At 44.0% G+C, this 15,819-nt stretch overlaps 1 protein-coding gene across 3 annotated transcripts in view; it reads left to right on the forward strand.

Moving 5' to 3' along the window:
• C2CD3 (C2 domain containing 3 centriole elongation regulator) overlaps positions 1-15,819 on the forward strand; it is a 107,365-nt gene that overhangs the window by 41,946 nt on the left and 49,600 nt on the right. For all 3 annotated transcript variants that reach the window (XM_084772933.1, XM_084772935.1, XM_084772934.1), the window contains exons 13-20: positions 457-579; positions 2,052-2,540; positions 4,388-4,539; positions 6,146-6,392; positions 9,296-9,476; positions 12,162-12,345; positions 13,380-13,552; positions 14,827-14,950. In XM_084772933.1, the coding sequence (XP_084629059.1) occupies positions 457-579; positions 2,052-2,540; positions 4,388-4,539; positions 6,146-6,392; positions 9,296-9,476; positions 12,162-12,345; positions 13,380-13,552; positions 14,827-14,950 (1,673 nt within the window). The remainder of the gene's footprint in view (positions 1-456; positions 580-2,051; positions 2,541-4,387; positions 4,540-6,145; positions 6,393-9,295; positions 9,477-12,161; positions 12,346-13,379; positions 13,553-14,826; positions 14,951-15,819) is intronic.

Below are 15,819 nucleotides of genomic sequence, written 5' to 3' on the forward strand. Positions count from 1 at the left end.
TAAATTCCAGAAATACAGCCCAAAATACAAAGCTTCTCACAATAACTGCCACTTTCCCTGTGTGCAGGTGTGTTAGAGTTTATATTCCACCCTGTTCATTGATAGCCTTTTGCTTCTGTATAGCCTCAGTGGGATCAAACATTTCAAATGTGATCTTCTTAGTCTTAAAACATTATGTAAGGAATCTTACTGAAGAAATCAGTATGCGAAAACTGAGTTTTAATAAGAAGAATAATTTCTGTGGCTTATGAAATCCTCTGTACTCTTCCTGGGGATGATAGCAAAACCCGGAAGGGAGAGTAAGAGCTGGCCGGCTACAGCAGCATGGTTGGTCACATCATAGAGGAGCCTTGGACTTTATAAAGCACTGCTCTCTCACAAGCCGTCACAGGCTGTCACGTCAGTCAAAACCCCCTGCAGCTCCTCCTTATGATTTTTCTTTCCTTATTCCGTCAGCCAGAAGCCGTTGGATCTGCATCTCTCCCCTTGCGAGCGGTCATTCAGTCAGAGCAGCTGTCTTTCAGTAGCCAGCTTCCTGTGCAACAGGAAAATGGTCCGTCTTCACTTGGCCCCCTAAAGGTACGTGGGTATCCATCAGAAAGCCACAGTATTTCCTGTGCATGAACTGTTGCCTGGCACTGAGAACACAGCTGTGAACAAGAGCAAGGTCCCTGCGGTTGGGAGGCATCTGCTGAAGATCAGCGAAGTGCTGTGAAGGAAATCAATACACTAGTATCTTGGGGAAGCAGGTGATGCTCAGACAAACCCTCTCTAGGGTGCTGGTGTTTAAGGTGATACTTGAAGAAAAAAGCACAGAGAAAAGCCCTAAAGCGACACTGATGATTGTTCCCACAGGATAGCAAGCAAGAGCTAAGTGGAAGTAAATAGAGTGATACAGACAGGTAACAGTGAAATTCAGATCTTTTTTGGTCAAAGCAGTGTTTAAATTTTAGCCTATGAACCAAGAGAAAAATACCAAAGCACTGGAGTGACATCTTACTTTCATTTTAAATTAGTTCAGTGTAGACAGTACCTTAGAGGAAGTGAAGGAGCAATAAAAACGCTGAAGCATTAGTTCTTTTTTTTTTTTTTTAACATATTTTTTTAATGTATACAACGTTCTGGCTGTGTGTACACCTGCACAGCAGAAGAGGGCACCAGATCTCATTATAGATGGTTGTGAGCCACCATGTGGTTGCTAGGAATTGAACTCGGGACCTTTGCAGGATGGTGCTCTTAACCTCTGAGCCATCTCTCCAGCCCCCTGAAGCATTAGTTCTGAAAAGAGAAGCTGAGTGATGGCTCAAAGCAGAGCTGTGGCGGGAACAAAGAGAAAAGCAGCAGGGTGAGCCTGGGAATCCTGAGGAAGCTCAGGATTATAGAGTATGAATCTCTCTCTCTCTCTCTCTCTCTCTCTCTCTCTCTCTCTCTCTCTCTCTCTCTCCCTCTCTCTCCCTCCCTCCCTCCCTCCCTCCCTCCCTCCCTCTCTCTCTCTCTCTCTCTCTCTCTCTCTCTCTCTCCTCTCAGCAGTCTCAAACTTTTGATCCTCCTACTTCAGCCTCTGCAAGTCCAGGGATTACAGGTGCGCTGTGACTAATCCGAAATCATGTTATTAAGATAGTTGTAAAATGGTGGTTTCTTGGTAGTGGTGGTTGTTTCTTTGTTGTTTTTTGTTTTGGGATAGTGTCTCACTATGTAGCCTGGACTGTTCTGGAACTTACTCTGTAGACCAGGCTGGCCTCAAACTCACAGAGACCCGCCTGCCTCTGCCTCCTGAGTGCTGGGATTACAGGCCTGTGTCATTGTACCTGTCCCCATCCTTTCCTTAGCATTGCCATATTTTCTGGTACCAGATGATTTTCTAGGTCATCATATACTGATAAATAATCTGCTTGGCTCTTGTTAGTCTGGCAGGTTGACATATACATGGCTGTTAGTATTTGAGGATGGATTAATTCATTTTTTAATTTGCTATCAGCTCTAGCTCCAAAAATTCTGATTCCAGTGCTGCAAGCTATTCTTAAAGATGCCTCTCCTTTTGTGTTTTCTAGGTCACCATGGAGCTGGTTTTAGGCAACAAGGATTTCACTGGTATCAGCGCTAAGTTAAGTTGCAGCACCCAGTGTGCTCCACTTTCTGCTGCTACAAGTCCAGATCTGATACTACCAGAAACAAGCCGGGACACCAGCTGTACCAGAAATCCACAAATCTCAAATCAAACTCATGAAACTGCAAAGAACACACAGAATTTAGTGTTCCCCCACTCAAAGTCAGCAAACCCTATAGCCTCAGGTTCTTCCGGCTTCATGGCTGAACCACCACACAATTTAGTTCATCAAGCAAATGGGTCAAGCAAAGAACAGGCTCTACTACTACATGTACTGTTGATGGTGCCGGATGGGAAAGATTTTGTTGCTGGCGACTCAGAAAAACAACCACCATGCAATGTTTATTTCAATTGCAAGCTCTTCAGCACAGAAGAAGTCACCAGATCTGTCATCTCATGGGGCACAACACAGCCTGTCTTTAATTTTTCTCAGGTAACTTTGTATGTCTCCTGCCCATTAGTGGTTTATGGGGGCAGGAGACAAATGTGTCCTAACTCAGGATTCTGTCTTATGTGTCGAGTCTTCACACTAGAAGAGGTTTTCCTGGCTCTCTAGTGTGCTATATTGCTGGGAGGAGGTGAAGACACTGCCCGAAGTTTTGCTTTCTGCATCTTTTCTTTATTTACCTAGGTTCTAGATTCTGTTTCTGCTTCTTTTAAAACTTGCCCACCTTTCTCTTATCTCTAAACTCTATTTTTTATTATATATGTTCACATTTATTCTCTATTTTAATATCCATCTCTTGATTTTATTTTTCTATAGAATTTAGTGCTGATGGTTTTGTTTTTGTTTTGTTTTGCTTTATGACACTGACTGAACGTAAAGCTTCGTGTGTATTAGGCAAGCACTATGCCACTGACCTGCATCCCCAGCAAGCTACTCTGCTTTTCTTCCTGACTCAGCAGCTGATCAATTTCAGTCTTCAGGCCAGAAGAAAGCCTAGCTCATTTTCCTTAGGAAGGGTTGGGTATGCTTGGCAGATACCCCTCCATTAGGAGAAGGTGGAGGCCCCAGCACGTTCTCCCTCCTCTCTCCCTTTAACTGTTAGGCCCCCACTTGCTGCATTCTTCTAATCTCCCTCTTCTCCTATGAACACGTGTATTCCCACTTTATTCTGTGAAGGTAACTTTCAGATCTGTCCTTTTATGGAAATCAGACATTTCCCTTAAGGGTCAGTTTTCTGATTGTCGGCTGGACAGCAGCACCTAGATGTCTCTAAAGCACTTTACGGTGGGATTGCCCAACACGTACCAGGTGTCCATTAAGGATGTGCAAATGAAAGAATTCAAAGATGTCCTATCCCTTGGGGTCCTTCAAATTGGTGGCCTCTTGCCACAGTTATTAATTTAGACTACTCTTCGCTGTAGATACCCGGTTCAACTACCAGCTAGTTTATTCTAGAACAATTTTACATGAAAAATACACATGAAGAGCTGGCTTTGCTATTTGCTATAACACATGCTAAGCAGGTTTATTTTATTATTTGCTGTCCAGGCACTGTCTTGGCAACCCTTTGGTAAATGGTTCACTCTTTTCCAGGTAATAGGTAGTAGCCATCCTTGTTATAAACAGCTCTTTCTCCAGGTGGAGAAAGGGCTCTTGTTAAGAATATTCAGTGCGGGCTAGAGAGTTGGCTCAGTGGTTAAGAGCACCGTCTGCTCTTCCAAAGGACCCGGGTTCAGTTCCCAGCACCCACATGGCAGCTCACAACTGTCTGTAACTCCAAGATCTGACACCCTCACACCAATGCACATAAATTTTAAAAATTAAATTAAAAAAATTTTAATTAAAAAAAAGAATATTCAGTGCTCTTGCAGGAGACATGAGTTTAGTTCCTAACGCCCACAGCAGGCAGCTCACAATGGCCTGTGACCCCCAAAGCCTCTGCCCTCTTTGGGTACCTGCACAGACAATATACACATCCATTTAGTTGAAAGCAATAAAAATATTTTTTTAAAGTGCACACATCTTGCAGCAGGATTTAAAAGTGGGTCGTTTTGCCTTAGAAAAGGTTGGGTGAGTTTGGTAGGCACCCTATTTGACATGCCTGCAACTTTTTCTGTGTCCTATATGAACCCTGTCATCAGGAAGAACCCATCCTAGCTTGTATCTGTCTTTGTGTGTTAGTTTCTTATGGTAGACAGACTGGGTTTTATTTTAATGTCTCCAGCATAGTACTGTGCATGCACATAGTAGACTTTCAGTAAACACTTGTTGGGTAAAGGTATAAATTAATTGTGTCAGCTGTGGACAGTTTTTTTCCTTATTGTTCTCCCCAGGTGATTCCTGTCTCTCTGTCTCCCAAATACCTGGAAAGACTTAAGAACAACGTGATGATAATTGAAACTTGGAACAAGGCGCGGAGCCCAGGACAGGACAAGCTGCTCGGGCTGGTGAAACTCCCTCTGCATCAGTTTTACATGTCATTCAAGTAAATAGGACCTTTTGGAGTATTCTTTATTTTGCGTCTTTAACTTTATATCGACTGAAGTTTAATTCTTTGAGTATGCAAGTATGAATAGAATCCCTCCACGGGCCTTGTCAGTTTCAGCCACATCCTGCTCTTCCCCTGTTGTAGCCATACAGAACCTGACTCTCAAGTGTTTGTTAAGAGCCTTAGGACTGGCCAGGTGTGGTGGTGCATGCTTTTAGTCCCAGCACTCAGGAGGCAGAGGCAGGAGGATCCCTGTGAGTTCAAGGCCAGCCTGGTCTACAAAGTGAGTCCAGGACAGCCAAGGCTACACAGAGAGATCCTGTCACAGGAAAAGAAAGAAAGAAAAAAGAAAAAGAGCCTTAGAACTTTAAGGCATTTAATTTCATTGCAGCCTCTGACGTGGGTGTAGAAGAGTGAGACTCGAAGGCGTTGCACTACTTGTTGCTTAAGTAGTAAGAGTGGAACCAGAGTGGGAACCAGATAACTCTCTCAGGCCACTCTCCTCAAGAGCTCATCTGACAAAGGTAGTCTTCCAAGCTACTGGTTGACTTCCCCATCATGAAATGGCATGTAGTTGATAGCAGCTCTTCTTAAGACTTCTGTAACAGGTTGAAGTTTGTAACTATATTCACATCTCTTTAATAACTGCTAAAACACTGATTAACTTGGTTATTCTTATTCCTACAAATTTTTTGTTAAGTTATTTTTATAAAATTGTGTTTGTTTTTCAGTTTCTCTCTTAACCCGGCCATCACCCAAATATTTGAGACTCTATTATATTATTTGCTTATCAAGATTTAAAGCACAATACTGAGCAGCTGGTGCTCTAGTCTTAACCTTCAAGCTATCTGACTTCCTCCCAGGGTCCATCCCAGACATACTTGCACTTTATGGCTTTCCCTGCCCAGCTGCTCTCTTCTGACGACCTCTGCCCAGGGCCGAATCCCCTGCTTCCTCCTCTGACTCCTCCTCAGTAATCATGAGATCTAGTGAGAAAATGCATGGGTTTGCCTTCCAGGAATATGATGGTAACGTTAAACATAACCAGGCTGAGGAGTACTGCTGCTTGACATGGATGTCAGTATCTGTGAGCCTTTCTGCTCACCACCACCACCACACCGCACACACAGACACCATCCACCGTCTGACTTGTTACCCTTCCTCCACTTCCCGCCTTAGCCCATTAGGCCCCATTCTTTGTTGATCAAGTATAAAGCAGTAGTAGCTACCAGTTACTGAACATTTACTGTCCACCAAGTACTGTGGTTTACCATTTACACAGGCTGTCTCAGTTCAGTGCTAACACCCCTGTTGTGAGGGCAGTTTAGCAAGGGAAGTATTGTTCCATTGCAGGCACTGGACTTGGTGCCACCATGGTACAGAGATCAACTGGACTCATCACCAGCCCTGTAATTATTGCGGATTGAATTACCTGCCTTGTAATTTTAATTTGGTTACTGACAGAATCATAATTTTTTTAAACCATTAATTTGTTTTTCTGGTTATTAATCCATGTCTAACAAACTGAGAAAATGAGTCACTTGAGCAACTCTGACCTGACTGATGATTGTTATTTGCTCATTCACAATGTCTTACTCCCTAGAGATCCCAAGATTTCTCACCTGCTGCTTGATGCCAGGTACCCAGTTGTTGCTGTCGACAGCTATATGCCTGTGATTGATGTGTTCTCAGGCCACCAGAATGGGAGTCTTCGAGTCTTTTTAGCCATGGGCTCTTCAGATCAGATAACAGCGCTGCAAAGATTAAAGAATGAAGAAGGAATACTCCCTCCCTTCAGCCCTAGGCCAGCCCATTACCTGGACCAGCCACCTGTAGCGTCTGTTGCTGTGGTAATGATCCAACATTATGGTTCACAGAAAACTATCTCATTTTTTTCTTATACATTTTAGTGAAACCATTACCTAGTGAAAGGCTCCAGTAAACTGTATAACTTGCACTCCAGTACTTGCTTTGTTTTATGTGGGGGAAGGTATGTATGTGCATGTGCACATTATCTTATAAGTGCCTGTGTGTCCACATCCATACAATGGCCAGTTCTTAAACTCACGTGTCACTCTTTAGGAGCCCTCCACCTTTTATGCGTATGTGTCTGTGTGGGTTGTATATCTGTATTTGAGTATGTGTACCTGTGTGTGCACGGAGAGGCCAGAGGTCAGCACTGGGTATTTTTTGTCTATTGTTTTCTAATTTTCTAATAATTTTTTTCATTTAATATATATGAGTGTTTTGCTTACATGTACATCTGTGCACCATGTGTGTAGCTGATGCCAGAAAAGGTCTGAAGTCATCAGACCCCTTCAACTGGAGTTCCAGACATTGTGAGCTGTTGTGTGAGTGTTAGGGATCAAACCCTGGGCTCTGGAAGAACATCCAGTGCTCTTAACTACTGAGCCATCATTCATCATTCTAGCCCTTTCTACCTTGTTTTATTGTTGTTGTTGTTGTTTGTTTGTTTTAAAGACAGACTTTCTCAGTGGGACCTAGGACTCAACAGGCGGGCTAGGGTGACTAGCCAGTGAACCCAGGGTCCACCTGTCTCTGCCTCTTGAGCACTTGGATTACATCCACAGGCCACCACAGTGAGCAGCTCCCCAGCCCTACACGTGCTTGTTTAAATCAGTCATTGGTATTCTTCTCTCATACACTGAATGGTCTTCATAAACAAAGCCTAGGATTAGGGATATAATCCACACTAAAGACCTAATGTGCTGACTAACTCAGGAGAGCGCATGCCCAGCACTCGTGAAAACCTGTGTTCTATCACCAGGACTACGCAAAGCCAAATGTGGCAGCACAGCCGCCGTCCCAGCACTTGGAAGGGAGAGACAGGAGATGCAAACACTCAAAACTATACTTGGCTATGTAGTAAATTCAAGGGCAGCCTGGGCTACATGAGTGTTTGTCTCAACACACACACACACACACACACACACACACACACACACACACTCAACACCCTGCACACATTGTGTCCATACATATACTTAGATACACACACACATAAAATATAAACAAATCTTTAATAATTTACCTAGTATGTAAAAGACCACAAAAAAGAAAAAAGAAGAAAATCTGCTTAGACAACCAAGCATTAATCCTCCAATTAAATTGTCTTATGAGAGACAGAGATAGAGAACACCCAAATAAGGCTCTAAAATCTTACCATTTGTTGACGAAGTCCCTGTGGTAAAGTAACAGTGAAGTCCCTTGCTTTTCCCTACTTACCAAAAAGTAGTTAGTTTTATACATTGCTGTACAATTGAAAAGGTATATTGGCCCACATTTCCATGTTTAGTTTCAAACAGATGCATACAGTGGGTTTCTTTTTCATTTTTTATAGAAGATACAGCAAAATCAATGTAATTATATTAATTGCCTGCTGTTGTAAATTTGAGGTTCTGCTAATTGAAAATTACATAAAAAGCTGGGCATGGTGGCGCACCCCTTTAATCCCAGCACTTGGGAGGCAGAGACAGTCGATCACTGTGAGTTCGAAGCCAGCTTGGTCTACAAAGCGAGTCCAGGACAGTCAAGGCTACATGGAGAGACCCTGTCTCGAAAAACCAAAAAAAAGAAAAGAGTACATAAAAAGTACAGATCAAGAAGCATCTGTAATATTATCAAGTCTTTCTAGGTGGTGTATGGCCCTCAGCTTGCAATATAGACACAGAAATCTATCAAACTCATGCTGAGAGTTAGAACGTGATTCTTAGACTGCATCCAGAGAGGAACTCCTTGGGAGATTTGCCCATGTGGCTGGATATCTACACACATAACTATTCCCTTCTACACTGTCTTTCATCCAGTTCACCATCTGCAGGACTAAAGTGTTAAGTTGCACTAATGCCATATGGCCAAATTAGGGAGCTGTCCATCATGGCTCATAAGAGGGCTCCACTCTGCCGGTTTTTTGTTTTTTTTTTCTTACAAGGATCAAATTGCAATATTTTTATTGCCCCAAGGGAACTTTTGAACCAGTATTACTTACATATATTTTTGGGTTTCAAAACAAATAATGCTTCTCTAGATTTATTGGATGTGTAGTTAGGATGTTATTTAAAACCTACAATCGCGCTCTTCCTGAACCCTGAATTCTTCCTTTAACATTTATGTTAACTGGCTACTAGAGTCTGCTGAGGCTCTGTAAGTTAGCACTGTGAGCAATGGGCGGCAGGGCAGGCAGCTTGTGACCCTAGGCTGCAGTTACCAGTCCTTCATGCTAACCAGCTAATACAAGGGAAGTGCGGATTCAGTCCCTGGCTCCTGGTAAACAATAAGCACACAAGTACTGGCCAGGAAGTAATAGCCTTTGCAGCCATGTGTCCACTGCCTCCCAAGGCTCAGCCTCACCCCCAGCTTATTTAGAAGTAATCGTTCATACCTGTTTGCATCAAATATGTATTTATTTTCTTACTAAGGAAGTAATGTTCTGTTCTATGTTTTATGAACACATCTCTGTTCTTATGGACAACAGGTGTTGAATCTTATCACCTCTTCAGCATTTGTTGAGGCTGAGGTCATCTTTGTTCCGTTCATGCACTGAATCACACTTACAGACTTCCCAACATTGACTCAGTCGTATGGCCAAGGGAAAAATCCTGCTTAGTCTAGTCACACAGAGCAGTTGTAAGAGTTAGACATAGATTTCTGTTAGGTTTCTTCATAGACAAGCACAAGGGTATTCTAAAGAGGTTCATCTTTAAAGCTCACCAGGATCTGTTTCATTTCATAGCCAGAACAGCAGGGGAAGCGACTGATGGAGCACCACTTTGAGTTCCACGTGGTGATGGTGAAAGGACTCGTGCCCCTTCAGGCAACAGTGTGGGGAGAAGCAGACTGTTACGTGCAGTACTACTTTCCGTTCCAAGACTCCCAACCCAGTGTGCTGCGAGGACCTGACTTCCTTGAAAATGGTAGGCTGGGAGACCGCAGCTTCCTGCTCTGCTTGGTTCTTTTATTGGACATACTTAGGAATGTTGTTTTTCCTGAGTGGATTTTGTCTGGTTAGTTGTTCCCACTACTACCTAGATAGTGACATAAGAGATGCCTAAATTTTCATTTTGTTTTTTAACTAACTACTTTGTTGACGCTGGCATGCTGTTCATAGTGTGTCTTCGTGTGCGTTACTAACATGGAGTAGTACACTCATACACTCGCCTTTTCTTGGTGAGCTTTGCCGTCTGTGTTGAGTTAGAGACCGTGCCAGGATCTCCCTAGTCTCTGCTTTAGGAGGTTTGGACGAGGTGTCTCAAGTAAAGTGCCTTCCAGGTGTCTTCTGGCCGTTGCTTCAGCATGTCCTTTGTAGAAAAAGGAACAAAACATGGATTCATATAATTTTTTTATTTTTGAAATGATTCAGGTTTAAAGAACACTTATAATAAATAGTACAAAGAATTTCTATGTACCCTTTCCCTAAATTGTACCAGTTACTTACATATTAGTCTTCCTTTGCATGTTTACTCTGTGTGTTACTGATCTTCTGTGGTGGTCATGCTTCACAGAGTCACCATGAATACCTTTGGGTGTTGAAGATGCTGAGGAACAAACGTCCACATAACTGCCTCGTGTACAACATAATCTTAAACCATACAAACTGCTTTTCTAGGTAGATTCTGTTTTTCTCCAAAAGAGAAAACAAATGTCAGGAACACCTCATTAACAAGTGCCAAGTTTAGGATTCCAACTCTGGTCAAGCACACTGGTGCACTCCTGTAATCCCAACCCTTGGAGGCTGAGTCAGGAGAGCTGAGAGCTCACGGCCAGCCTAGGATACCTTATGAGACCCCATCTCAAGAAAAAAGACTAGACCAGAGCCAGTGTTTCCTTCCCGGCACTGCCCGGCCCTTTCTGTCTCTGTCTTCTCTGATCATCTGTCTCTAAGAACTAACTCAGGAAGGCAGGCATTGCCTTGTTTGAGCTCATCCGATAGGAAGGAGTGGTCCTCACTCTGCGTGTCTGGCTACCAGGTGCTTCCAATGCTATTTTAGAGTTCAGAGATGTATATACAGAATAAATTACAAACTCCTTTTTTTTTTTCTGGTTTTTTGAGACAGGGCTTCTCTGTGTAGCCTTGGCTGTCCTGGACTTACTTTGTAGCCTCAAACTCACAGCAATCCACCTGCCTCTGCCTCCTGAATGCTAGGATTAAAGGCATGCACCACCACGCCTGACAAATTACAAACTTTTTTTTTTTTTGGTTTTTTTGGTTTTTTTTTTTTTTGAGACAAGGTTTCTCTGTGTAGCCTTGGCTGTCCTAGACTCCCTTTGTAGACCACGCTGGCCTCGAACTCACAGCAATCCACCTGCCTCTGCCTCCCAAGTGCTGGGATTATTAGTGGGTTTTTTTTTTTAACAAACTCTTAAAAACAGTTTTTAACAAATCAGGGCTAGGGATGTAGCCCAGTTTGTAGAGTGCTTGCCCAGCACACACAGAGCCCTGGGCTTGCTCCTCAGCAGCATACAAGTCAGACATGGCGATGCTCACATGGAATCCCAGGTGGGAGCCGAGAGACTGGAAGACCAAGGTCGTCTTTGGCTACATAGCAAGTCTGAGGGTAGCCTAGGCTCCATGAGACCCTATCTCCAAAAAAAAAAAAAAAAGTTTCCTTGAAAACTGAGACATATTCATGAATAGTCTGGACTACTTGGTGTGAGACTGTCTCAGAATAGTCTGGTGTGACAGCGCAGCAGTTGAACACAGACCTGGCATATATAAGACCCTGGATTTAACCCCTAGTACCATAAAACAAGCAAACCTGGGCTAAGAGCTGACGCTGAATAGAAACATACCCAGAGATATACAAATAACTAATAAGCAAGCACTTAGCAAAGCACTGTGCTAGTCTGCTTTGGTGATAGAACAAAATGTCTGAGCTGAAACCTTCAGAAAATAAAAGAGGGTTAATTTAGCTCGGTTTAGAAGTGGCATGTCCCCTGCTTTGACCTCCTTGGCTGTGTCATAATGACAGATAAGCCAAATCAGAAGGCTCGGTACCAGAACGGCCAAGCCCATGGGGTGGCATCACTTTGTACCAACTTATTCTTGGAAGAACTAATTTAGTCCAAACGATTAGCGTGAACGCTTCTGAGAAAGCACCCCCAGTGGCCTAGCGCTTCCTTCCAGAGCCTACCTCCTAAAAGTTCCACCCCTCACAGCATAGCCACACTAGGGCCTGAGAGTCCCCAGCACTTGAGGCTTTGGGGAACAAATTATAGCCAAACACTGAGTGTCATCAGACTTAAAGAATGCAAATCAAAACCTTCATGAAAACTACCCACAGAGACAGGTATAGTTGTTTAAGGGACTAATAAGTGTTTGAAAGGACATGGAAAATTTGAACCCTAATATACTATCCACCAATAAAGAGATCTGGTCAGTGGACTGTAGTCGCAAAGAAATGTTAGTTGGAAGTGGCGGGTTGTGGCAGATCTGGAACTGGCTGTCTGTAATACTTTCAAAGTGTCCATATCCTCATCTGTGCTGTCACAGATAGAGCGTGAGGATGGAGGTGAATGCTATATGTGTAAGTCCCTGTGCTGCACATAATAATACATCCACGGATGTGTTCGATATTCTCAACTGCTTTTCTTTCTCAAAGGAATTACTCTGAAGCCCTTCAGAACTTCAACCACACTGTGTGTCCCAGATCCCATCTTTAACAGCGAGCACCATCACTCTCTCCTGCTGCCAACGGACGTTCCAGTGCAAAGGCTCCTGCTCAGTGCCTTCTCCTCCCAGGGGCTGGTGCCTGGGGGTGGGGTCCAGTTTGAAATCTGGTGCAGGTACAGTATGGACAAGCCAGTCCCCCTGCTTAGGAAGGAAGTGCACAGTCTTAAGGCCGCCTGTCCTTGGCCAGGTTGAAGCCTTGTAAGAGGCCTAGCAGGACCCCTCTCCTGCTTTACATCCTTTCATATGGCTGTGTCTGGAAGTTACAGTGTGCTAGGCGTCTCTGAGCAGTCACGCTATGCTTCTGCCCCCTGTGTAGGAGTAAGACCCTACTAGTCTCACCTCCTCCGCTCCTTTAAGCAAAGTAGTTGCCATTTCTGCTGTTCTTTTACCACTTTGTTTACTTCAGGCCTTTTTTATATGAGGCTTAACTACTTCCACAGCCTCCCAGCTGTTCTCCCCACTTCTCAACTGGCTTCCTCCCACCGCCTTCACAAGGCAAGGGTCCACTTAATGTCACAGTCACTGGTAGGCTTCCAGAAAGGATGCTAGTCTGGTTGTAGATGTTCAGCCCTACCTCAGCATCTACACCTCCAGGAAACCTACTGAGGTGATGAAAAGAATACAAATAAATGTAAAGGAAAGAGAAATAGGATCACAAACAGTACTGTCACACAACAAAATACTCCACCGTCAGGCGGGAACCAAACACAAAATAGATTTTTACAACCACCCAGCTCTGATGTGCAGCTTTATGACCTAAGAAGGGGTTAGTGGGACATGGAGAGGAAACAGATTCTCGTCTACTGCAAATTAGAACATCATAGGCGTAGAAACAAAGATGAGCCGTGGGGTGAGGGAGAGGCTGCCCTGCCGAGAGCCACTCCTGCTGCTGTAGGATGGACATTTTGAGGAGGGCCCACGTGCAGGTCCTCATGCACAAAGCCTGTAGGAAGCAGAACTCTGTCACCGTGAACTGAGGGTGTGGATTTATGAGTTGCTCCTGTGTGATGGGCAGTGTGTCCAGCCAGCCCAGCCCCCACCGTACACCACCAGTCTACAGCAGCTGCCTCCAAAGAGAGCTACTGAGAACTGAGCTGTTCATCCACTGATTACTCCAGCTGCCGTCTTGTGCTTTTGTGGTTTTCAGGTACTATTATCCTAATGTAAGGGACCAGATGGTTGCCAAAGGAACCTTGCCATTATCAAGGATCTGTGCCATGGTAACCATGCAGCACCGTGAAGATGTGGGAATCCAGAACTTTAGCCTCCCGTTAACCCCCAGACTTGAGAACAGCAAAGAACTGAAGAACCAGTCATCAGGTAACTGAAGACTTAGTGTGTCTTTCCTTTTCAAAGTCAGTGCATATAAATATCCTGCTTCTTTCTGAGTTAATGAATCTTCACTTTTGGGGGTATTTACCTTTTTGAATTCTGATGAGAACTGTGAAAGATGACTTAAAAAGATGAGTGTAGAATATATATTGCAATTTTGCACATAGACTTAGAAAACTCACAGTTCCACGGTCTCTGTATAAATGCTACTTGTCTCATTTTTACCTTGAACTCTTAAGCATTAAAAAAGCTTGTATAGCATTAATGCTCAGTACTTTATAGGCATACTAGAAAACTATCCTAAGCCAATATGAGCAGAAGTAGGACTAATGGGATGTAATTAGCTTAGATTGGAAATTGCCTGTAAGGGAGAAGGTTAAAAACTTTTTGTTGATGTATGTGTGTATACACATGTGAGGAAGGCATACCTGCCGGAGAATATAAGTGAGAGTAAGAGTTTAGTTAGTTTAGTTCGCCTGTCTACATGTGTGTGCACCGTATGTGTGTAGTACCCTCAGGGGTCAGAAGACGGTGTCGGATCCTTTGAAAGTAGAATGACAGGCAGTTGACAGCCTCCACATGGGCCTAAGAGCTGAATGTGGGGCCTCTGCAAAGGCAACAGGTGCTGAGCCACCTATCCCGTCCCAACCTGGCTAAATTAAGGCTAGCAATATGGCTTAGCATCTTCTGCTAAGTCTGATAATCAGTCCCCAGGCCCTACTTGTTAGAAGGAGAAAACCAACTCCCACAAGTTGTCAGATAGATAGATAGATAGATAGATAGATAGATAGATAGATAGATAGAACTTGAAAGAACATACAATACAAGAATTTGGCACTTCAAGTGGCACTACAAGCTCTACAAGTGGCATAAAAGCAGTTCATCCTGCAAGATTATCAAAATGAGCTTCCTAAGTCAAGTTACTGTGATACTTATGAAAGATACCTGCCAAAACCAAAGGTTTTATCTTGCCTTAATTAACATGGAGCTGTTCCTTCTGAGCCCCCTGACTCAGCTTGTTGAGTTCTTCCTTAATGCTCTCGCTGAGTGAGGCTGTAGGATGGAGGACCTTTAGAAAAGAGGGCACGAGGTTACAGGAAGCACAGTATACAACGTGACTCCAACCATGGACAGATCTCTTCTGTCACTCGCTGTGGTTGCAGTCATCCTCCTGCCTCCCTGCCTAGGAGCTGATGGTTCAGAGCAACAGCGATCCCTACAGCTAACCTGGTAGTCTTTTTCTTCCTATTCTCATTGGTCAGGTTTACTGGATGTGGGTCTAAGGTACCTGCGTAGTCCAAGAACAACAGAGGGAGTTCTCGCTGCCCGAGCTGTCTCCATTTCAGTCCAGATTATCAGAGCCTGTGGTCTGCAGGCAGCAGCAAAGTAAGTCCATCTTAGAAAAGTGCTTTTTTTGGTTTTGTTTTTTGGGGGGAGGGAGTGTTGTTTTGTTTTTTGTTTGTTTGTTTGAGACAGGGTTTCTCTGTGTAGCCTTGGCTGTCCTGGACTCACTTTGTAGAGCAGGCTGGCCTCAAGCTCACAAGGATCTGCCTGCCTCTGCCTCCTGAGTGCTGGGATTAAAGACATGCGCCACCATGCTCAGCTACAAAAGTGCTTTTTAAACCTTCCTGTACTGCAGTCTGTACTGTGTGATGCTCCCACATGGGTGACCTATGAAAATTCTCCATTTCACTAGCCATGACTTTCTGTTAAAGCATTTCAGAATTTCAGGAAACCACTTGCAGACTCTTGGTACTGTTATTGCGAATTCAGTTTCTTCATTCTGCAGCACTGTGTGTTCTCTGCGCCTTAGCCCTCTGCTGCCATGGTTGTGTTCTGCATACCCAAACCATGCTTGCACCTGCTGCACATCCTTTATAAACCCGGATCACATTTGCCCATCTGTCTTTATCACCTCCTGTGGTTCCTTCTTGTGCCTCTTCATCTGTTCTCAACCTAATGACTAATAGCCTATTACAGCCAACTCCAACCCTGTGCGACTGGGTCACTGCCCATGTGAGGTCTGATGCGGAAGCAACTGATAAAGGCTCAGTCTACTGAGCCACTCCTTGCTAAACTCTCCAAGCCGACTCTCAGGAAGTACCCAGCAACATCCTAGTGTTTGTTGAAACACTTTGAGGGACAACAGGATGTCTCGGTGGGCTAAGCCTTTGTTACCAAGCCTGATGATCTGAGTTCAGTCCCTGGTGCACCATATGGAAGGAGAACACCAGTTCCTACAGTTGACCTCTGAC

Source organism: Acomys minous, assembly GCF_964271855.1.
Source record: "Acomys minous genome assembly, chromosome: 2".
In the NCBI taxonomy this organism is placed as follows: Eukaryota; Metazoa; Chordata; class Mammalia; order Rodentia; family Muridae; genus Acomys; species Acomys minous.